Source organism: Engystomops pustulosus, chromosome 3 (genome assembly GCF_040894005.1).
Source record: "Engystomops pustulosus chromosome 3, aEngPut4.maternal, whole genome shotgun sequence".
In the NCBI taxonomy this organism is placed as follows: Eukaryota; Metazoa; Chordata; class Amphibia; order Anura; family Leptodactylidae; genus Engystomops; species Engystomops pustulosus.
Genome location: NC_092413.1, coordinates 210919503 through 210943455, shown reverse-complemented (window position 1 = coordinate 210943455; position 23953 = coordinate 210919503). Strand labels below are relative to the sequence as shown.

General features: G+C 45.9%; 1 protein-coding gene across 1 annotated transcript in view; it reads right to left on the bottom strand.

Annotated features, from left to right (window-relative positions):
* Positions 1 to 11198: 11198 nt before the first annotated feature.
* CYP39A1 (cytochrome P450 family 39 subfamily A member 1) overlaps positions 11199 to 23953 on the bottom strand; it is a 57336-nt gene continuing 44581 nt past the window's right edge. The window contains exons 12-13 of the mRNA XM_072143715.1: positions 11737 to 11826; positions 11199 to 11344 (exon numbers count right to left, since the gene is read on the bottom strand). Coding sequence (XP_071999816.1) covers positions 11755 to 11826 — 72 coding nt within the window. The 3' untranslated portion in view covers positions 11199 to 11344; positions 11737 to 11754. The remainder of the gene's footprint in view (positions 11345 to 11736; positions 11827 to 23953) is intronic.

Below are 23953 nucleotides of genomic sequence, written 5' to 3'. Positions count from 1 at the left end.
ACATCAGCATTAATGTACATTAATATTAATAAGGATCAATATCCTCAATCCTCATGTAAATGCATTACCCTCACTTTACTCATCTATTCCTGTATACCACATATATATTTTAACAAGCAATAGCTCACTGTCAGAGTTAGCCTTAAAGTGAATGTAACAATAATTCTTCCGTATGTTCAAATTTCTGTAAAATATATCCTTATAATGGTTGGGCCCAGTGTTTGCTTTGCAGATTTCCTATAACCCCTGTGTTCTGGATGACTGAAGCTGCCACTAGAGGGAGCTGAAGAGAATACTGAAGACAGACAGTTTGTGCTCAATGCCAGATATCTGTTGAAGTCATACTTGGAAAAGATGAACCAGCTATCTGATTGTTGAATCAGGTTTTGGTGTGACTTATAAAGGATCTAGCACATATTTCCAGACAAGGCTAATATTAATTTTGTATTATACCAGGACATTTCAGACAAGTGTATGCTTCCAACTTTATGGGAAGAACAAGAGGAAGGTCTTTTTTATTCCTATCTGGGTCCAGTGCACACGGTCTGGTGTAGAAGAACTTGACCACACAGAACCAGGACCTCTACCAAACACCTTTGAAATGACCTAGGATGGAGATTGATAACCAATGGGAATACATTTTCACAGATATACTGTATTCTAGAATCTTGTGAAAAACCATCCCAGATTATTGGAGGGTCTAATTATCACATAAGAGCTTAAGCTTTACCCCATTAGATGTCATGGTCATAGTCAACTGGCACTAAAACGTTTGACAGGGTAATGGACATCCACCTTCCTTTAGTCACCCTACAATGGGAGTTGCTGATGGGTGACCATGGCAGTGAGGACCTTTGATAATATGAAAAACCAAACTTTAATAGGTTCTCCAATGGCCCATGGACACCCAAACCACCTACCAAATGTTATATTTAGAAGGACCTTTACCCATGAAAATCTTGTACATTGGTTCCTTCTCACAATACATCTGTACACAAGAGACGTTTTAGGACCTTTGAAGGCGGTCCTAAAACCACAGATTGAAAGCAGGCAGAAGGGACACATCCTCCATTCCCCAAGAAGCTGATTCTAGTACCAGATGTAGGAAGTGATTCCAGACTTGTAAGGGGTTTAATATTCATACAGCCCAGGGCCCATGGCAGTCTTCATCCGCCCCTGACCTAACACCTAGTGAGCCTACAGTACTTGTTTCCACCAAGAAATAATCTGACCCCTCAGTGAGCATCTCACCATCTTGTTTGCAAGACAGAATTTATCAGAGATTTCTCAGTGAAAAAAAAGAGGGAGGAGGATGAGAAGAACCAAGTAACTGGAGAAAGAACCATTTTCCTCTGATAAGTTCTATTACAAAGTCACTTGTACTATTGATTTATGCAAAGTTTTTTTGAAATGTCATCGATGTTGGGGGGTGGAGTTTAAGCCAAACCCCGACCTGAGCAGATCCCGATCTTTGCAGTTTGGGTCCGCTCATTACCAAGTATAACTGGTATTGATCTGAATTCCACAATCATAATATAGTTTTACCCACATAGATGGTGTCATAAAAAATTATGTGAAAGATATTTTTGTTCATCCCATAAAAAGCGCAACAAAAAGCAGTCAAAAATTCCTATCTACTGGGGGTCAATTTCTGTGGTGGCTACCTATGTGCTGAGGGGGCTACCTATCTACTGGGAGGCATGTGCTGCGATGGCTACCTATCTACTGGGGGTATGTGCTGAGGTGGATACCTATCTTATGGGGGGCATGTTCTGCGGTGGCTACCTATCTACTGGGGGGCATGTGCTGCAGTGGCTACCTATCTACTGGGGGGCATGTGCTGCAGTGGCTACCAATCTATTGAGAGGCATGTGCTGCAGTGGCTACCAATCTACTGGGAGGCATGTGCTGAGGTGGCTGCCTATCTACTGGGGGGCATGTGCTGCAGTGGCTACCAATCTACTGAGGGGCATGTGCTGCAGTGGCTACCTATCTACTGGGAGGCATGTGCTGAGGTGGCTGCCTATCTACTGGGGGGCATGTTCTGCTGTGGCTACCTATCTACTGGGTGGCATGTGCAAAGGTGGCTACCTATCTACTGGGGGGCATGTGCTGTAGTGGCTACCAATCTATTGAGAGGCATGTGCTAAGGTGGCTACCTATCTACTGGGTGGCATGTGCTAAGGTGGCTACCTATCTACTGGGGGGCATGTGCTGTAGTGGCTACCTATCTACTGGGTGGCATGTGCAAAGGTGGCTACCTATCTACTGGGGGGCATGTGCTGTAGTGGCTACCAATCTATTGAGAAGCATGTTCTGCGGTGGCTGCCTATCTACTGGGGGGACATGTGCAGCACTACATACAGTATATGCATTGTTAATGCATTTTGTGCTTTATGTTATATCAACGCACCCTTAATTCATGAATTAGGGGGTGATGTATGTAATCAGTTAAGGGGTGCAGTGTATATTATAAATTGGGGGTGCTGTTCTCGCTATAATTCAATTTAGGAAACTATATATAGGAAAATGAATCTAAGAAGCACTTATATATGATGTGGCAAAATAGGATAAGATTGGAACTAAAGTGTGTGTGGGGGGGGGGGGGGGGGGGCAAAAGAATCTTGTCAGTCAGGGGCCCCAAAATTGCTAGTGGCTGGGAGCTGTAGTTTTGTAGTCTGGGGAGCTTCATGGTAGAGACTTTGTCTGTGACCTTCTGCATCCAGTTCTGGGCATCATCCTCTCCATAAGGCACCATGATCCTGCCGGGCCGGTGTCAGTATCTGATTATTTAGTGGAGAATCTGCCCCCACCTCTTGTTGTTCTATATAATGGGCTCATTTATTATCCAGTTCACGTGTGCAGATCTCCATCCAGCAGCATGAGGTCCTAAATATTTCAAAAAGGTCAAAGACATGGTAATAATGCTGGAAATGGCAGACTTTACAAAGCCGGTGTTTGAAGAAAGATGGAACTTGATTAATTTACACAGAGAGAAGTGTATGAAAGCTATGAGGAGCACGGCACAGTCCCGGAATGCTATGACATTAACTCTTGCAGTGGTTTGGAATCTCCGACGTTCTTCGCATTCACTTTAATGGAACAGATAGAACAATGTTGATCCTGATCAAGGGATGACACAGCAAAGAGGGGGCGCAAATATAAAATTACGTTCCCATAATGGTAGCAAACTTTGCCACCCAGGGCCAAGGCTTCTTGTATGTTTCCTCTACATCCTTTCCATAACCTTTGTTCTCACAAAACACTTGCTTCTCTAGAAGAACTCCTGACAGGTTCTTGCCTACATGGGCATCACCATAGGGGGGTTAGAAGTAGCAGTTACACTAAGTCCATAAAGCTGGAAGGGGTCCCAAAGTTCTCACATGAGAAGACACTAACTAGTATGATAAGTGACACCTATAGATAAGGGCCACTTACAAACCTCATCCAGTCTAGTGCAGTGCACTCTCTCCCGACGCCTGAGGGCACGTTCTCGTGTTGCGTTTTTAAACACATCCAAAGCGCAAGTGGGAGGGGGTTTGGCTTTGGATTTAATGGTCCACGAAAAGTAACTTTATTTATATGACACAATATTTTATATTCAAGGGACTTAGATTTGTCTCAGGGAATACCCCTTTAAATATCACCCCATAAGTCTGGGTGGGATTGGATTACACTAGAACATAAGGTTCCTCTCATAAAAAGATGACATTACAAATCCTGCTGTTGTCTCCCCAGAGATTGCAGAGGTAGCCGAGTGTCGGGGGCTGCGGGGATGATTCAGCTCAGGTCTCCGGCGCTCAGGAGATTACTCAGCACAGAGACCAGGGAACTCCCAGCTGTATAATACACAGAAAAAACACTGACATTGCATAACTGCGTACGCCGAATCAACGCGTGTCCTCTACTGGCGCTGACACCGCACCAAGTGCTGCGGCTACAATATGGCCAACGCTGTGGCCGCACGCAGTCTGAATGTCATAGTATTAAGACTCGTCACATCTGCGTTGTTGTCGTTTCTGTTTTGTCAGGAGAATCACGTTATGTACTTTCTCATATCCTGCCCTCTCGCAGCCACAGCGACTCCTAAAGGCTTGAGCAGATCTCCCTCCATTTCTTAAAAAGGAGACAATGGGGCTCATTTACTAAAGGTCCGCACGGCGCATTTTCGACGTGTTTTTCTGACTATTTCTGATTTGCGCCGCATTTAAGTGGGGTTTTTGGCGCACACAAACAGATTTTGGGGCAATCGCGCCGACTTGCATGCGAGACAAATCGGGGGCGTGGCCGACTGACAACCCGACTGATTCGGACAAACCGCGGGATTTACAATTCAAATTGTGTTGCAAGACAATGCACTCACATACAACAGGAAGAAGAAGGTGAACTACGCCGGACCTCGGCGGGGAAGTGACACATGCAGGAAAATGGACACACGATCTTGAAGAATCGTGCCGGACTTCATCCTCGTCGGACAACGCACCTCTAAAGATCTCTGGATGGGACCATAGCAAATGGGTCAGGTTTGGTATCAATGCAAACTAGGGATTCACCTGGATCCAATGATACCAGAACCCTGACCCTTTGACTTTTCCAAGGTACTGGACTTAATACCAGGTAGGAGGGTCCTATGAGCCCCCCTTATGCTTTTGTCTTTCATCTGGGATCCATTTACCATCAAGTGCAGGAAATTTCTTAGTAGACTAAGACTATCAGGTTCCATTAGACCCACACATAAGGTAACTAACATATGAATTGCTGTACTCTGAATGAATTTGTACTCTGTTAACTATATAGCGTGTACTGTTTGTCTAGTGTGCCCTTAAGGAAATTAAATATAAAATTTAACCTGTGTTGCTCTATCCATGAACCCCAATATCCATGTCTCGTTATATATATGCTACAGGGTTGGTTCCTCACCCTATATAATTTCGTTACGGACTGGGCTTATATTAAAGGAAAACTGGTGGCAGCTTAATTGGGTTGATAAGGTTCTGTTTCACTGAGGCTAGTGAAAAGGGTCTTTTAGCCATTCAGGGCTGTGATTTATTGTTGTGCCATATCCCTAGGTTGTGTGGACAACTTTACGAGTTAATCGGACCACACTCGCTCATGAGCGACTGATTCATAGCAGTTTATTAAATTAAAAGTCACTTGTGATGTCACAGTGGTTTACCTCATGGAAATACTTGTGATGTCACAGTGGTTTACCTCATGGAAATAATTGTGATGTCACAGTGGTTTACCTCATGGAAATACTTGTGATGTCACAGTGGTTTACCTCATGGAAATACTTGTGATGTCACGGTGGTTTACCTCATGGAAATACTTGTGATGTCACAGTGGTTTACCTCATGGAAATACTTGAGATGTCACAGTGGTTTACCTCATGGAAATACTTGTGATGTCACGGTGGTTTACCTCATGGAAATACTTGTGATGTCACGGTGGTTTACCTCATGGAAATACTTGTGATGTCACGGTGGTTTACCTCATGGAAATACTTGTGATGTCACGGTGGTTTACCTCATGGAAATAATTGTGATGCCACGGTGGTTTACCTCATGGAAATAATTGTGATGCCACGGTGGTTTACCTCATGGAAATAATTGTGATGCCACGGTGGTTTACCTCATGGAAATAATTGTGATGTCACGGTGGTTTACCTCATGGAAATACTTGTGATGTCACGGTGGTTTACCTCATGGAAATAATTGTGATGTCACAGTGGTTTAGCTCATGGAAATACTTGTGATGTCACAGTGGTTTACCTCATGGAAATACTTGTGATGTCATAGCAGATTACCTGATTAAACTCTGTAATAGAGAGTAGTAATGACTATTATTTTGTAAGACAGCAGTGGCCCACCTGACTACAGGCCCCTGTGCAGTCTTTTCATGGTGGATCCCAAAACTGTTAATTTTGGACATAGTAGACATTGGATAAGAATTACATAGTTTAATAAGAAAGTGCTTTTAAAACTATTGTACAGGATTTAATGATGTTTTAATGCAGCAACATATGTCCATGAGTTCTGTCTGGGTATCACAGATCAGCGCTATTGAAGGAAATGCAATACCCCACATAACCTGTGACACGTGTGGTGCTGTGTTTAGAAGGAAGCAATCCTGAGGGAATTTTTTTGGTTTTCCGACATTTTTTGGTTTTCTGCCCCACAAGCCACATTAGTAGTCACGGAAAAGAGGGTGAACAGAGGAATGAACGCCCTGGTCCCTGTATTTACTATTGTTTACACCAGTATACCTGGGGGAGAGTTCATTCCACCGGCGGAGCTCACCTCTAAGAGCTTGATACTTCCTAATATCCTCCCTGTCAGAGTACAGATGGTCCCATACTTAAGAACACCCGACTTACATACGACCCCTAGTTACAAACTAATGAATGTTGGTAATTTACTGTACTTTAGCCTTAGGCTACAATAAACATCTATAATAGTTATCACAGGTGTCTGTAATTAAGATATATTATTAATCCTAGTTCCGACTTACATACAAATTCAACTTAAGAACAAACCTATAGAACCTATCCAGTACGTAACCCGGGGACTGCCTGTACTGGACACCAGATGTGCTAAGACTTGGTTTCAATACGGAAGTATTAATAAATTCTCCCGAATGTGTTTACAACACCTGTAGGGGTTCAGCTCAAATGTGGGGATCAGCAATGACAAAGCTCTCTTGGACAGCAGGATTAAAGTTGAAACTGTGCATTTATTCCAGCAAAAACAGCAGTAACAAACAAAACATCAAATAAAATCCTTGCCTGTCCGGCTCTAACTAAACACTTGGCGGCCTCACTAGCCACTGTAGGGCTTCTCCCTGCCAGCATGAAACATACGTTCAGTAACCCCGTGTCACTCACGTGTGGCCAGGGCAGCCATCAGGAAATTCGGGGCCCCATACAGCAAAAGTGTCTGGGCCCCAACACACCCCAAAACCGAACAAGCCTCCTGCCCCCCGCAGTGACCTTTCACAAACAGGGTTTGAGGCCTGTTGCTACGACAAGGCACACTCTTCTGGTAGATTGCCAATAGGAGTCATACTATTGAACGTCACGTGCAATTTTTCACATTTTCATAAAAAAAGCTAAATCCTGCTATTGAGGGACCTGCTCAGGTTTCAAGTCACTTTGAGAGGCCTAAATAAAGTAAAACCCCATAAATTACTCCATTATAGAAACTACACCCCTCAACGTACGTAAAACAACTTTTATGAAGTTTGTTAACCCTTTAATTGGTTTACAGGGGTTAAAACAAAATCGGATACAATTTCGAAATTACATTTTATTTGGCTAAATTAATGTGTTTTTCATAAAATGTACAAATTCTCAGTGGATAAAATTCCAAAACGCTCCTCAAAATTTGATCCCCAATCTCTCCCGCGTATAACAATACCCCATATGTGGTGGTAACCTCCTGTATGGGCAGACACCAGGGCATGGAAGGGAAGCTGCGCCATTCAGAGCAGATTATGCATTGTCACTTTTTATTGGCTATACAATCTTTATTTTTTTGGCAATTTGGACATTTAAGGGCTTATTTTTTGCGACATGAGATGCACTTTACAAATACTTCATTTAAGTGGGTCTATAGCTTTTCGATGAGATTTTATTAACTCTTTAATGTATGGAGGAAAAGAAAATTGTCAATTTGGGGTTTCTTTTTTTTGTATATTTTGGGGGTCGTACACCATACACTAAAAATACTATAATATTTTCATTCTATAGATCACTACGATTACGGTGATACCTCATTTATATAGTTTTTCATTTATTTTTACAATTTTACTGGAGAAAAACTAATACAGAGGAAATCTTATTTGTTTCTGCATCGCCATCTTTTCGGGAACTTAACCTTAATATTTTTTGGTTGACAGAGCTAGTTTAGGGCTTATTTTTTACGTGTTGAGTTGTTCTTTCAATTGGTACCATTTTGGGGCACATAACTTTTTTTGATCACTTTTTAGAACATTTTTGTAAAGGGATTTTATGAAAATTTATATTTTTGGCGAGTTTTTCGGGTTTTGTTTTTACGGCGTTCACCGTACGGGTCCAATAATGTTTCTGACTTATTGTACAGATTGTTACGGACGCGGTGATACCAAATATGTGGGGGGTTTTGGTGATTTTCAGGTATTTTTACTTTATTAGATGTGTATAGGGAATGTTTGTGTTTAGGGGACTTTAACTCTATTTAATTAATTATTTTTATTAAAAATTGTGTTTATTCAGTGTTTTTAACTTTTTTTTCTTTACTTTTACAGGTTAGCTTGAACAAGTGATCCACTGATCACTTGTTCAAGCTATTCTTCACCTAATACAGTGTAATACAGATGTATTACACTGTATTATGTGAAACACTGAGCACTGCCAGGAGGCATTATGTGAAACACTGCCAGGAGGCACGGACCCGGCACCCGGAAGAAGATCGCGCAGCCCCGGGCACCGGCAGTCCCGGGGCTGCGATCAGAGCAGCGGGACCCCCCCGGTAAGCGCCGCGGGGGGGTCCGAATCCTGTTAAATGCCCCTAGCACGTGTTAGGGGTTAACACCCGCGATCGGAGAAATCTCCGATCGCGGGTGTTAGAGGAGGGTGTCTTAGAGTCCGGGCCCCCCTAGTGTCTTAGAGTCCGGGCCCCATAGGGCAGTACCAGTTGTACTGCCCTATCGGCGGCCCTGCGTGTGGCTCTCACACAGTCCAGCTTCTGTGTCTCCAGGTAGAGAGCGACTTCTGGCTGCTCCACACCCATCTTTAAGGGATTGCACACCTGGTGCATTGTTAGACCCATTAGAACCTGGAAGCTTTGCTTTGGAGCAATGATCACACTTGTCTCCAATCCTGCAATTAGAGTCCTCTACCAGGTCTTCCAAGAGACCAACACATGGAAAACAGCTTCCAGTTTGACCCCATTCACACTGTGGTCGCTGTAATACACATAAACCTTCATTTTCTCGCCAATTCAATAGTGACTTTGTCACACACCTTAAAATATTCCCATTTTTAGTGGCCCTTCTTGTGAGTCATCTTTGTCATATACCTTGACTATATTTTTACAGTCTTTACGGCTTGTGTTCATGGAGAAGTGTCTTATGGGGCTCTCCAAGCTCCATCTTTGATTGACAAATCCTTCTACTGTCGCACATACTGGATCTCCTAATCCCAGTCTGCTTGTGGTTTCTAAACAAAACCAGAAATCAAGGAAACTAACACTCTCATTCCTTCACTGCTTTCAATACTTACTGTATTACATCCCACATGATCGTAGGGAGTAGAGTTTAAAATTTTATGCTGCACTTCATAGAACCATCCAGAGAAATTATAAATTTCTGCTAGCTGTAGCTACCACTAGAGGGAGCCCACACAGCTGTCACAGCTTCCATTGGATGCAGAAATAGATCTGTATTTAGAGAGCTCCCCCTAGTGGGGATAATAATGAGCACCTCCATAGTAGTTAGATCAACTATCATCAAGTCCATTACTAAGTGCTTAGAGGGGAATTTCAGAATCCCACAAAAATAGTGTGTGAATACGAACCAAATCCACCAATTCGTAGACAGATATGTAATCTTGACACTTACTGTATAGTTTATTTTAGCCACAGCCAAAAAAAAAAACAAAAAAAAAACATGGAACCTGCGGCACCTACAATGACTGCAAATTTTACAGTTCCAAAAATATTTTTCTAATCCAAACCTTAAATGTCAAGTGGAGTCTGATTAACCCCAGGCCGCGGATTCTGAGACATCATGGATTCAGCGATTCCTGCTTAATTCTATTCTTATTTACATCCTATTAGCAGAAGATAATATGAAGTGGGATATGTCGCGGCAATTATTCAATCCCTATAAATGTTGAATTTTGCATTTTTAGAAATCGTCTTGTGGACGCATAGATTACACAGAGAATGTCACAATAATACACAGCGGAAACTTTAACTTAGTGATGACATCACTTTTTCTCAAAGTGTGATAAAGTTATGTTCTTCCAAAACCCTAGAGAAGTTGTGAGACAAGAAGTAGAAGAATTTCAGGGAACTGCTACACGGCAGGATATCAATCAATGACCTTGGGGGCAGAGGAGTTGCTCAGCGTGTGAATATAGCTGGACTCATACTATGAGTCCAGTGTATTATTTATATTATTTATACCAAATAAATTAATACAGTCCAAAGACCAGACTCCAGACCAAAGCAGCCCTTAAAGGGAACCTGTCAGAAACATTAATACCCCAAACTGATGGTCCTGCCTCATTTACTGTAATGAGTTGCTCTGCTTAATGATATTGAAATGAGTCAGCGGCTCCTGTGACTTTATAAAATGAACCCCCCCCCCCCCAGAAGGTGTGCAGGGGGATTGTTTACTAGAGGACAGAAAAAGAAGTGGGTGTTGCAGCCTGACTCAGGAACTCTCAATTCAAAAGTTACAATGCAGACTGAGGGGGGGGGGGATAATTTAAAAATTCATAGGAGCCGCTGAATCATTTCAATATCATCTTGCAAAGCAACTCAGTATAGTAAATGAGGTAGGACCATTGGTGTGTGTGTGTGTGTGTGTGTTGGGGTGGGGGGTGGGGGCTAGATGTGCCGACAGGTTCTCTTTATCAAAATCCATCATGATAAAACAGAGCCACTTACTCATAGATCCAGGCACCGGGACTGAGGTAATCTTCTTATATGTGTTATCCATGGCCTCCACCCTTCTTCAAATCTACTTTTAAAATTATGCTAACAAGCCTGAAGGGTTCTAGGGGGGGGTGTTACCAGAACCTTTTGCAGTTGCAGCTTCACAGACTGTTACACTGTGCAGAAGCACTCCCCCCATCCCACTATGTCAAATGACAGCAGGCAGATGGAGGAGGAAGTGCTGAGGAGAAGGTGAAGCTACGGCACAAACGAGTTCTGCTAACGCCCCCTAGAGAACTGTCTCATTAACATAATTTCAAAAGTTGATTTTAGAAGGAAGGAGACCATGGATAACACATATAAGAAGATTCCCGCAGTCCCGGTGCCTGAATCTATGAGTAATGTCCCAGGTTTATCATGATGGATTTTGATGGTAAATTTCCTTTTAAAGGGGCAGAAATCCCAAACTTCCCTGAAAACCCCTCTAAGAAAAGGACTCGTACCCCTAATAAAGCCGTTCCCAGCACGCACAATAAACCACAAACAGCTACAACTATATAAAAATGGCTCAGTAAAATCCTTTATTGCAGCTGTATAATCCGATAGGTCAGTGATGGATGAAGTAGCAAATTTTTGTTTTCTGAAAAAACAAATTTTTACTGTTTTAGTGGAGGGTCTCTTTAACACAGGTCATCAGGGGAGACCTAAAAATTAGAAAAACAAGGGTTACATTGATTATCCTAGATGAGGTTCGCTAACAAAACCTGAGCACCCTAATGATCATACTGAACCCCAACCTTCCCTGCAGAGTGGCGCCCCCTGCCATTTGTTATTGATAGAACGTTCGCTACACCCCATTTAGAGTATCCTACTCCAAACGATCACCTGTAATCGATGGGTGGATCCATCTACAACTTTTCCATTTCCCTACAGCGCCACCATAGGTGAAATGAGGAATTACACCGTTCCCATTAATATCAATGGGTTGTTTCTATAAAGCGTAGACCCTCTCTACTCCTAACCCTGAACTAATTACTCAAATTTACAAAGCACAAAACCGAAGTTTTAACTTGCAGCACGATCCTCTGATACTCACGTTTTATGAGGTTTTTCTTCATACTCTTTGTTTGAACCGAACACGACAAGGTCCATCTGGTTGCTGAGTTCCTACCAGGTGCAGATTACTCTGAAAAACATTAGAATGTGCAAACGTCAGATATACATAAAGATGGACCTTCCAGGAAGTCTAAGACCAGAATCGTCCATTGTGGCTTATGATGCAGGTAAAACCAGGTCAATAAGGGAACTCGAAAGTATTCATGTCTTAGTATTGGTAAAACTTCTGTAACAACTTAAAATGGATTGTCCAGCATAACAACTATGTACAATCGACTCAGCTCCTCCTGCTGTATAACATGCTGCATGCAGATAGGACACTATGTACTATCCGCTCAGCTCCTCCTGCTCTATAACATGCTGCCTGCAGATAGGACACTATGTACAATCCGCTCAGCTCCTCCTGCTCTATAACATGCTGCCTGCAGATAGGACACTATGTACAATCCGCTCAGCTCCTCCTGCTCTACAACATGCTGCATGCAGATAGGACACTATGTACAATCCGCTCAGCTCCTCCTGCTCTATAACATGCGGCCTTCAGATTGTACACAGTGTCCTATCTGCTCAGCTCCTCCTGCTCTATAACATGCTGCCTGCAGATAGGACACTATGTACAATCTGCTCAGCTCCCTCTGCTCTATTACATGCTGCCTGCAGATAGGACACTATGTACAATCTGCTCAGCTCCTCCTGCTCTATAACATGCTGCATGCAGATAGGACACTATGTACAATCCGCTCAGCTCCTCCTGCTCTATAACACGCTGCATCCAGATAGGACACTATGTACAATCTGCTCAGCTCCTCCTGCTCTATAACATGCTGCCTGCAGATAGGACACTATGTACAATCTGCTCCGCTCCTCCTGCTCTATAACATGCTTCCTGAAGATAGGACACCATGTACAATCTGCTCAGCTCCTCCTGCTCTATAACATGCTGCCTGCAGATAGGACACTATATAATGGGTGGAGGGTAGTCTATAAAGTGTTCTCATTCTCTTTTCTATAAGTGGGTTATAGAAGTATATCACTATCACATTTGTGTGCTTTTCCCTCATATCCTCCGCTGGCACCAGATTGTGTCATATCACGAGGTCTGTGAGAGCGATGAAGAAGTTCCATGAGCAGAACATAATAATTAGATGTATCCATTGTTCATCTCCATCATCCTCCGTACTGCCATCACTAATCTGCTGGTGCTAATTGCCAAGAGATCTTGGCTTCTCTCGAAAAGCCACCAGATGCACGGACATTTTCTCTCTACATCTGTTCTCCAAAACGGACCCAGGAGCCGAGGCGAGGGAATGCGATGTACAACGCAGGAAGCGCCTGCTATTATTTGTAGAGCGGCGGACAATCTGTCCATGCTTGTTCACACTCTGATATTCCCACTATTGGCAATCGAGTCGGGATTTCTTCATTAATTATCGTTATTGGATTTATAGAGGAAAACATAATGAGCTCAACGAGAGGAAAAAAAATCCCAATTTATTGGCTGATATATTCAGTGTGATCATTAAGGGCTGAAAGGAGCAGGGACATAGCTAAAAGTCAAGCTGGGGGTCATGAGGGCTGAATGGAGCAGAGACGTAGCTAGGCGTCATGCTGGGTGTCATACGGGCTGAATGGAGCATGGACGTAGCTAGGAGTCATGCTGGGGGTCACGGGGGCTGAATGGAGCAGGGACATAGCTAGGGGTCATGCTGGGTCTCATATGGGCTGAATGGAGCAGGGACATAGCTAGGGGTCATGCTGGGTATCATATGGGCTGAATAGAGCAGAGACGTAGCTAGGGGTCATGCTGGGTGTCATACGGGCTGAATGGAGTAGGGACGTAGCTAGGCGTCATGCTGGGTGTCATAAGGGCCGAATGGAGCAGGGATGTAGCTAGGGGTCATGCTCGGTGTCATAAGGGCTGAATGGAGCAGGGACATAGCTAGGGGTCATGCTGGGGGTCACGAGGGCTGAATGGAACAGGGACGTAGCTAGGGATCATGCTAGGTGTCATAAAGGCTGAATGGAGCAGGGACGTAGCTAGGCGTCATGCTGGGTGTCATAAGGGCCGAATTGAGCAGGGTCATAGATACGGACTCCGTAGGGTAAAGTTTAGCATTTATAGTTATTTTGCTTTGTATGTTGCCTGTAAAAGAGGGAACATAATAATAATAATCTTTATTTATATAGCGCCATCAAATTCTGTAGCGCTTTACAAATCACAAGGTACCTGACCTCCCTTCCCCCTCTTAAGGGGCTTCTTAATTCAATCCCTACAGGTTGCTGCTCCGGACTCACTGCCCAGCAGCTGTACTCCGCTTCCGACTGCAGGAACATTCAGTAAGGGAGGAGGGACAGAGGACAGAGCTGAGAGGAGGGGTGTGCAGTGACTTGCTTCTGCTCTCAGCAGGAAGAACTACAGACATCACAGAGCAGAGTAAGCAGCAGCAGCTGCACATGTCTGCATGGCAGATCATCGTTCTTGGTGTATTTTTTTTAAAATCGCATTTGTTTTTGCCTATTTATCATGCATTTGGTTGGTTTGAATCAGTTTTTCCTTATTTGTGGAAGTTCAAGCAGCTGTGAAAATGTTCATACAGCTGCTTACACTTCCAGAAATGAAGAAAAACAGATTAAAACCCACCAAATGCATAGTAAACATGCAAAAACGCATGTTTTTCTTTTAGTGCGTTTGAAAAAGCACCAAGAATGGACCGAGACCGAACCCTTAGGCCCCTTCCACACTTGCGTTGCAGATGACGTCAGAGTTTGATCAGGGTGCGATCAGGGTTTGGTCAGTGAAAAACGCACATTTTGCATCAGAGTGCAATCAGTTTTCAGTCAGAGTTTGTTCAGTGTCTCAGTTTTTCACGCTCGTTTTCAATGCAATTTCAATGCGTTTTTGCGCGTGAAATGGACTCAGGACTGAGCTCTATCTTTTCTATGGCAATTGATGCGTGAAAAACGCATTGCACTTGTGTGTGTCTCAGAGTGCGATGCGTTTTGATGCGTCTCCATAGACTTGTATGGTGCATTTTTCATGCGCGTGACTTGCAAAAGTAGAGCATGCCGAGATTTAAACGCGCGTTAAATAAAACGAGCGCGTGTGCGTGAAAAAAAATGCAAGTCTGAAAAGACCCATTGGTTACAATGGGTCAGAGTGCAATGTAAGTTCTGCGCGTCAAAAGCACGCGCAGAATACGCGCGTGAAAAACGCAAGTGTGAAAGGGGCCTTAGAAGCAGCCATAGGCCCCCTGGGAGCTTCGGGCCTCTGACGACTGCCCAGGACACCCATATGATCCACTACTGCATCTCTTGGCTCATTTGCACAGGACTTTTGAGATGATTTTTTAATGGGTAAAAACAGGAGAGATTTCACATAAAAGAGGGAATTTTAGACATTTCATACCCAACCTGAAGGGCTGGTAGTGTAATAGAGTAAAATGTGGCAACAGGTTCCCTTTAAGACCTAGGTATAATAAGGTGCCGCATTATCTAGGTGGGGGGATGACCCTGGGGCACATTGAGCATTTCTGATTCTACAAATGGTAAGGACCTCAATAATTTTAGGAAAATAAGCTATGAAAGTAGGGGCAAAATATAATGTTTAGAGGATAAAGAATACAGTATGGTGGAGGGGAGTCAGGGATCTGGGTGGCTCTGCTGCCTTCTGACCTCAAGCTAGACATCGGGTGATACAACGAGACAATGACGCGGAGCACATAAGTAACTAAACCAACATAAAAACGCAAGATTTCAGAAAAGATGCTGGTTTGTATTTTGGAACGACCACGTCCCAGTAACCATGAATCAGTAGAGATGTTGAGGGCGGCGCTGCACACGAGGCTTCCTTAAAATATGGATGAGCATAAGCACATTCACATACAGGGATTTTCAGAAATCCCTCCTCAGTGTAGTGTAGTCTGCGGAAAACATGTTGGGGAGGGGTGTCTACAGGATTTTATCCGAGCATTGTGGATGTCTACTAAACAAAGGACGAGTATGAAACGCCTCTGAGTTATTATTACATTGCGTTTGTCTAAGCCTGTGAATTGGGTGAACGGGTTCACTTACTTTTTGTTGCACATGCAGCATATACATGACATGCACACACACACACACATAATCCGCGTTCATCACCCCGTCCTGCCATAAACACCTTGTGGGGCAGTGTGCTGCCATATGTTATCACGGTGAAGCATTACACACTATGATTTATGAGCGGCCGATACCTCCGCTATGTATCTGTTACTATCTATAGCCTTCTAGGAGTTTCTTGCTGAGTTCCTATCTGTCAGAGCTGTTCTGCACCTGCTTCATGTAGTAGAAGATTTTCGATATGTTTTGGTACATTTATCAGACCAAGCCTGTTCACACACCGCTGTATTTCTAGGTGCAGGGAATTTAGGAGCTTACATTATTGTAATGTTCCCATGTTTAGAAGCTCAAAACAAAGAGATTGGGGGTCAATTACTAAGGGTCCGATTCGCGCATTTTCATTGGGTTTCCCGTATTTTTCCGATTTGCGCCGGTTTTCCCTGAATTGCCCCGGGTTTTTGGAGTACGCGATCATTTAGCGGCGCATTGGCGCCGGCTTTCACCCGACGGATTCGGCAAAACCGTGGATTTTTTAAAAAAAAATGTGTCGCTTGACACGCGCTTACCTGCACCAGGAATAGGATTGTAAACTTCAGTGAACTCCGAGGGACTTCAACGCAGCAGCGACAGCTGGTGGACATCGGGTGCACTACCTTAGTGAATCCCGGCAGAACCCGAATCCTCCTCTGAGAACGCGCCGCTGGATCGCGACCGGACCGGGTAAGTAAAGCCCCATTGTCTAGCATTGTTAAAACAAAGTGATTGTCTAAATTGTTAAAAAAAAAAAATTCTGAAACAGTACCACCTAGTAGTGTTCAGTAGTTTGTGTCTCGTATTTAGTTTTATTATTTATCCAGTCACTGAGACTTTGGTAATCTTCTTCTATTTGTTATTCATGGCCTCCTTCACTTTAAAATAAACTTTTATCATTATGCTAATGAGTCAGAAGGGCTTTGGGGGTGTTACCAGAACCACTCTGTGCTGTAGCTTCAGAGGCTGTTACACTGTGCAGGAGCATTCATTAATAATGTTCATATTGAGGTAATTTGAAAATTATATAAAAAAAGAAAAACTATAAGTTACAAGGAAAAGCCCTTTTTACCATTTTAAAATAAATAAAACTAAAAATCAAAAGAAATCTTTAAATTCAGGAGTGCTGGAAGGCGAGTATGTAAGTTAGTTTATTTTTTTATATGCCAAGGGAGGAGCTGCAGGGGGCATTTCATGATCAGGGGGGTGTCTGGGCAATTAATAAAATGGGGTGGCTGGCTGCATGGGGCATTTCATCATGGGGGGGGTGCTGGCTGCATGCAGCATTTCATCAGTAGGAGGGTGCCAGGTTTCCCAGTTATTTGTGGCAAAATTAGGTACCTCGGCTTATACTCGGGTCTGATTATACTTGAGTATATACGGTAGCTCTATGTGTTCAGAAAAAAAATGTCATAAAAATTTTAAGGTAACACGCAAAAAAAAGAAGTTATGGCCCTTAAACCTCCACGTACCGAAATTTGCTTAAAATGCCCTGGTCATTAAAGCCTTTTCAGGCGCGTCATTGAGAGGTTAAGGAATCCTGCTTGTCCTTCTTTCCTCTTCACATCATGGCATTCAGTGTCGGACTGGCCCACCAAAGAATCAGAGGATCCTCCGGTGGGCCCCTGCCCTTGCCTAACACTTGACACCATAGATAGAGCAGAAGACAAATTTCATTTGAATGATGGTGGGGTCTCTTTTTGGCTGGGCCCCCGGAATAACTTTATCTGATGAACCCAGGGAACCCCAGACTGACACTGATGACATTCACAACAAGACAGGTCACTGTCCTTTACCAAATCATCACACTCCTTGCACAAAATATTCCGTACTGCCACGGGATCTTTCTCATTACCTGATCCTAATCTATATTTATGATTTGCTAAATGGATCAATGGCCCCCTTCACATCATAAGACCTTACTTCACGATGGGCAGGTCACTGCCTCCTACAAAATCAACATACTCTTCTACTGCTATTATTCTCAACTAGTGGTTCATCATCTCTAAGATAAAGTCCATTCATTATAGGAGAATATCAAGACAGAAGATCATGTCTTGTAGAAATGCACCTTGGGTAAGAGCACTTGGAGATGTTTGGGGAGAAGAACCGGTGATGTGCCGTTCTGAAATCCAAGCAGGTAGCCATGGCACGGAGCTCATTTCTGAAAGTACAGTATTTGTTTTCCAACTAGCTGTCAGTTCTGTTTCCCTATTAAAGAAAAAGTCTAAGGAACTCGAGAAGGCGGCTGCGGTTTCATGGCTCTGAAACTTTCATGGATGGAGTTCCCATTGTGAGCAGCATCACTATTGTACTGTCTATGGCCTGGAGTCAGAGAAAGACATTACCCATCTATCATCTAAACACAAACACAATGGCCCAAATTTATTATACACTCTATACCAAACTGGTTGCACATGTATTTATGTTTCTGACAATATTGGGATCAGTACAGGATAAGTAATGTCATGTATGTACACAGTGACTGCACCAGCAGCAGAATAGTGAGTGCAGCCCTGGAGTATAATACAGGATGTAACTCAGGATCAGTACAGGATAAGTAATGTCATGTATGTACACAGTGACTGCTCCACCAGCAGAATAGTGAGTGCAGCTCTGGAGTATAATAGAGGATGTAACTCAGGATCAGTACAGGATAAGTAATGTCATGTATGTACACAGTGACTGCACCAGCAGCAAAATAGTGAGTGCAGCTCTGGAGTATAATACAGGATGTCACTCAGGATCAGTACAGGATAAGTAATGTCATGTATGTACACAGTGACTGCTCCACCAGCAGAATAGTGAGTGCAGCTCTGGAGTATAATACAGGATGTAACTCAGGATCAGTACAGGATAAGTAATGTCATGTATGTACACAGTGACTGCACCAGCAGCAGAATAGTTCGTGCTGACTCATTCTGCTGTGAGCTGTTGGAGGGTGTGGTTGTGTGCTGCTGAGCTCCTGCACCACCTGGAGCAATCTCCATCCACCCAGGCCTGCTCTCTCCTCCCCAGGGAGGGAGTGGGTTACTGGGATGAGTGAGCCAGGAAAGTCCCAGGCTCCTGTCTCCCGGACCAGGCCGGCGGGGGGCAGGAGAAACAAGTTACCGGCCAAAGCAGAAGGGGTGAGAAGATCTGCCCGGAGCCAAGGACGCAGCGATGTGACCTCGGCTGCCACCCCCAAGACCCAGGGAAGCCGCAAGGTCTCCGGTTCACAGAAGATCAAGGCAAGTAACATCAGCCTGAGTGCTCCTCCTGGAAAGCTGAGTGACTGTGCAGGAAAGCTGGGTGGTTCAGCTGAAAAGCTGGGTGCTCACGGAGGTGTGCAAAAAGCATGGGGTGAACTTAAGGCCCGGGAGTCTGCTTCCATCTATGGCTCCCGGTTTGCTGAGCACCTCCGTGAGTACTAGGAAGCTGGAAAAGCGCTGAGGAGGCTCCAGGAGGAGATAAGGGAGACCTTGGCCCTAGCGGGGGTGGCCACTAAGAAGAAGAAGCCTGATCTTCTTACCACCATCAACAGGCTTAAAGCCGAGGTCACCGCTCTGGAGGAGAAGCGTCGGCTTATCCGTGAAAACAGCGGTCCGTTCCGGGAAAAGCTTGAGAATGACACCAGATTTGAAAAAATGCAACAAGAGCAGCTGAGAAAGCTGAAGGGGCTTGAGATCCAGGCGGATGATGGCGATGATGAGGAGGAGGAGGAAGACCTGCCGTGTCCGTCTGGTGGCCTGCACCAACACCAGCAGGCCTCGCACGACAGGCTGCCTGCGGAGCAAGCGCCATTACCATCAGGCTGCGGCTCTGCCAACCTGGAGGAGGAAAGTGATGACAGCGGCCAGGGGGGGGCGCTAATGGCTCAGATCCGTCAGCTTGAGTCCCCAGTTCACCTCCAGAACTTCTCCTTCGGCGATGATATGCCAGATGACGACCCAAAGAGAAAGAAGAGAGCCAGGAAGACCAAGGCGTCTGAGGAGGTGAATCTGGTGTTTCGTCCCCTCCCTGTTCCCTCCGGGCGGGCGGCAGTGCCAGCCTGTCGTGTAGGCCCCGTTACCCAGCCCAGCACGAATCCTGCAGTGGACTCGGTGCCAGGGTGCGGGGAGAGTGCAAAGCCACGTTCCATCATGGCGCAGAGCACCAGCCTTGTTTGCAGTAGCAAGGATGGTGCAGGGAAGGCATCGGCCGAAAGGCCGGACAGTGAGGGCGATCCAGCAGGTCCTGGTACTGTGCGCTGCCCCCCAGTGGGAGGGGGGGGTGGCCCGGTGCCAGGGGCAGTGGCGGTGGCTCCTGTGGCCCCTAGCGCTGTGGCTGTTGCTTGCTCCGGTAAGCAGCGGCAGTGTGATGGGGCTGCTGGGGCTTGTAGTGCGGCGCCTCCCAAGCGTCCTGTGCAGCCTGCAGGAAAGGGTGCAGGAAAAATATTATTTTGCATTGGATCATCTGACCCAGGAGATGGTAACAAGAGACTGTCCGGACTTCATAAAGAAAAGAGACCTCATGCATCTAGCGAGCAGCGGTGCTCAAACATTAAAACAGCTGGTCAACAAGGGGTTAATGCCAATGAGGCAGAGGGCACAAGTAAGATCGGGGTTGGAGCTGTCTCTTCTCAGGCTGTATCAGCTATGGAGGTGGCTCTACCCCCAGTGTCCAGTGACGCCGAGGCAACCCCAGGTCCTCCTGGCCCAGCTGGTGTGAGTGATGCAAGGAAGCGAGGCAGTATTGTACATAGTGTGGTGAATGTTGGGGTGGTGAATGGTGCTGAGGGGGGTGATCCTGGTGTGCGTGCTGGACCATCTGCACCCCCAGTGGTGGCCGCTCCCATAAGGAGCTATGCGAGTGTCACCGCTGGGGCAAGTGGGGTTAACTCCTTGTCTCCTGGCTCTGGGAATAGCGTTTTGCAAAGGCGTCTTCTGGAGGCTCTCAGGAGAGGGGAAAAGTCAATCAATGTAGAGGGGAGAGATGTTTATCTGTCCTTCTGGACAGACAGGCATGGCCTGGCAGCCTTCCAAGAGAAAAGGGGGGGAGAGACTGTATGGTCTTTACCCACAACTGGGCCCGGTGCTTCCCGTAGGAATGTGGTTCGTCTTCGCTGGAGGGGCAGTGACGCATGCCCACCCAGGTCAAGGGTGGTGGAGCTCCTCCTGAAGATGAACTTCAGGGCTAGTGACATCTTTGCCCTGATACATCCTTATGGTACTCCGGAGTTCGATGTCAGCTTTGTTCGGCCGGAGGGCTTAGAGCTCTTCTGGTCGAATTATGAGCTGGCAAAGAACGAGCCCGCATGGCGAGACTTTGCTGTGCAAGCAGTGTCTCGCCAAAACACAGTCAAGAAGGTGACCGTTTTGACCCGTAACGAGTCACTTTCTTGCATGGACATCATGACGTGGCTAAGTCGTTATGGCGAAGTAGTTCAGGTACCTCAGAAAAACCGCGATGAATTTGGCATTTGGTCTGGGGCCTGGACCTTCATGATGAAGTTGAAGTGTTCAGGCGGCACGGTCGCCCACATTCCTTCTTCAGCCTTTCTTGGGCGGGACAGAATCCTGATTTTCTACCAGGGGCAGCCGAAGGTCTGTCACAGGTGCGGTGACCCCACCCACTTTAGCGCCAGCTGCCAAGTGCAGAAGTGCGCTTTGTGTGGTGGGCTAGGTCATCTCGCTGCATCCTGTAAGGACATTAGGTGTAACCTGTGTGGTGAGCTCGGTCACCCTTTCAGCCGTTGTCCTCGCTCCTTTGCCAATGCGGTTGTGACCCCAGTGGAGGAGAGCCATGAGGTTGCTTCTGCTGGGGAAGGTACCTGCAGAGGTGGAGGAGCTGAGGGGCCTGTGAAGAAAAGTAAGAATAAGTCACCTTCTCAGTTGAGGCGGCTTGAAGCCAGACAAAAAGGGAGAGAACTGGGGAAACCTCAGGTTGCTGGGGTGACCCTTGGTCCTTCCTCAGAGGCTGGTCATGCTACTGAGGCCCTGAGGGATGATGAGTTGGATGAGGAGGTCAGGAGGATGGAGCGCGAGAAAGGTGCCATGTCCTCCACGTCCTCCCATTATGAGAGTATGGATGAGGATAACAGGATTTGGCTAGAAAATAAGCGCAAGCAGAAAAAGAAAAAACGCGGTGTATCTAAGGTACCTAAGGAAGGGAAAACTTCCTCCCCTCTGGTTGAGCTTTCCAACCGGTTCCTCACCCTCGATGAGATCGCCTCCTCGGAAGGGGAGGCTGAGGGTGGGGTTCTGGAGGTGGCGGCGGAGCAGCCTGCAGGGGGCGCCGAGTCTCTATCCTCTGGGGATGCTGGGTCCTCAGAGTGGGAGACTGACTCAGAGTCAGGAGACAAGGACGAAGGAGAGGGTGGTCCGGGTGGGTCCTTGGGGGCCAGTAATAACATGGACACCTCAATTTCGTTAAAAAGAAGTTGCCCCAATTCTGAAGGGAAAAGGCAAAAGGGTTCATCTTCAGAGGACAGTAGAGGGAAGGGAGGTAGTAAGAAAAAAGCCGTCTAACTCAATCACTCATGATGGCGGCACCCACTCCGTTGACGCTGGCGTCCATTAATGTCGCCAGCATTAAGTCTGATGCGGCTAGATTTGCGGCCTTTGATTTTCTCGGCCGCGTTGAAGCCGACATTTTATTTTTGCAGGAGACCAGGCTGCCAGATTTGGCGGCCGTGTTTAAAGCTAAGAGGGAATGGAGACACGGGCCTTCCTACTGGTCTCTTGCGGCCGAGCCGTATAGCGGAGTGGCGGTCCTTTTTACCGCACCGGTAGAATGCCGACGAGTTGTTGAGTTAGAAATGGGGAGGTGCCTGATCCTGGATGTCCTCATGAAGGGACAAGAACTTCGTCTTATTAACATCTATGGTCCCCAGTCCAAGTGGGACAGGAAGTGTCTCTTTATGAGGATCAAGCCCTACCTTTTTACAAGTCGGCAGGTGGTCTTTGGAGGGGACTTCAATGCTGTCACGAGGTCCCAGGATAGGGGAGGTTCCAGAGACAAGCTGACTTATGATAGCGTCGCTCTTAATAGCATAGCCAGTGAGGCTCGCCTGGTGGATGTCCACATCCGGCACACCCCAGGCCACGCGGGGTTCACCTATTATAGGGGTAGCTGCAGGTCTAGAATAGACAGGTTTTATTTAAAGGAGGAAGCCATCTCTTCAGCAGTGTCCGTTGTTGAGGTGGAGTTCTCCGACCACTGTCTAATTTTGTTTTCTCTGAATGTTACAGAGACCCCCCGGATGGGAAGAGGCTACTGGAAGCTCAATTCGTCTCTCCTGGAAGAAGCGGAGATAAGACAATCCTTCGAGGACTTTCTTCAGAGCCAGGTACCATTGCTGGGCCTTTGTAGCAGTAAGTCAGAGTGGTGGGAGATGCTCAAGAAAAGGGTGGCGAGATTCTTCCGCCAGCTCTCGAGCCTCAGGAGCCTGGACAGGTACCGCCTGTATCAGGGCCTGAGGAGGAAACTCGAGCATCTCGTCTCGTCTGGAGGTAGTCGTGAGGACATCTCCAGAGTGAAATCCTTGCTGAAGAGGTGTCAGTACGATAGACACGCATCTTTGGTTTTTGAGAGGGATTACGGGAAATACCGCTCGCCCGACCCTTACAGAAACTGCAAGATGTCAGTGAATGGTAAAGTTGTCACGGGACTGGTTGACAGTACGGGATCCCTGAAAAGGTCCAGATCAGGGATTCTGGAGGTCGTCAGATCCTTCTACTCACACCTCTTGGGCAGGAAGGATCTAGATCGGGATGTGATGTCGGCTTTCCTGGCTGAAACTGTCCCTGAGCCAGGAGTAGACCCCTCTCTTGATGTTTTGACAGAGATGATCAGGGAAGAGGAAGTCAGCCTGGCGATTGAAGGGCTCGCCCTCAAGAAATCGCCAGGTCCGGATGGCTTAACATCCGAGTTTTATAAGACCTTTAAGGACGCCTTGGTTCCCCTCTTGACTGAGGTATTCAATGAGTGTCTTTCCTCGGGCGCTCTGCCGAAGTCAATGAGGAGGTCAGCCCTGATCATCCTGTCAAAGGGTAAGGACCGATCTCGTATTGAGAACTGGCGTCCCATAGCGCTTCTCAATGCGGACAGAA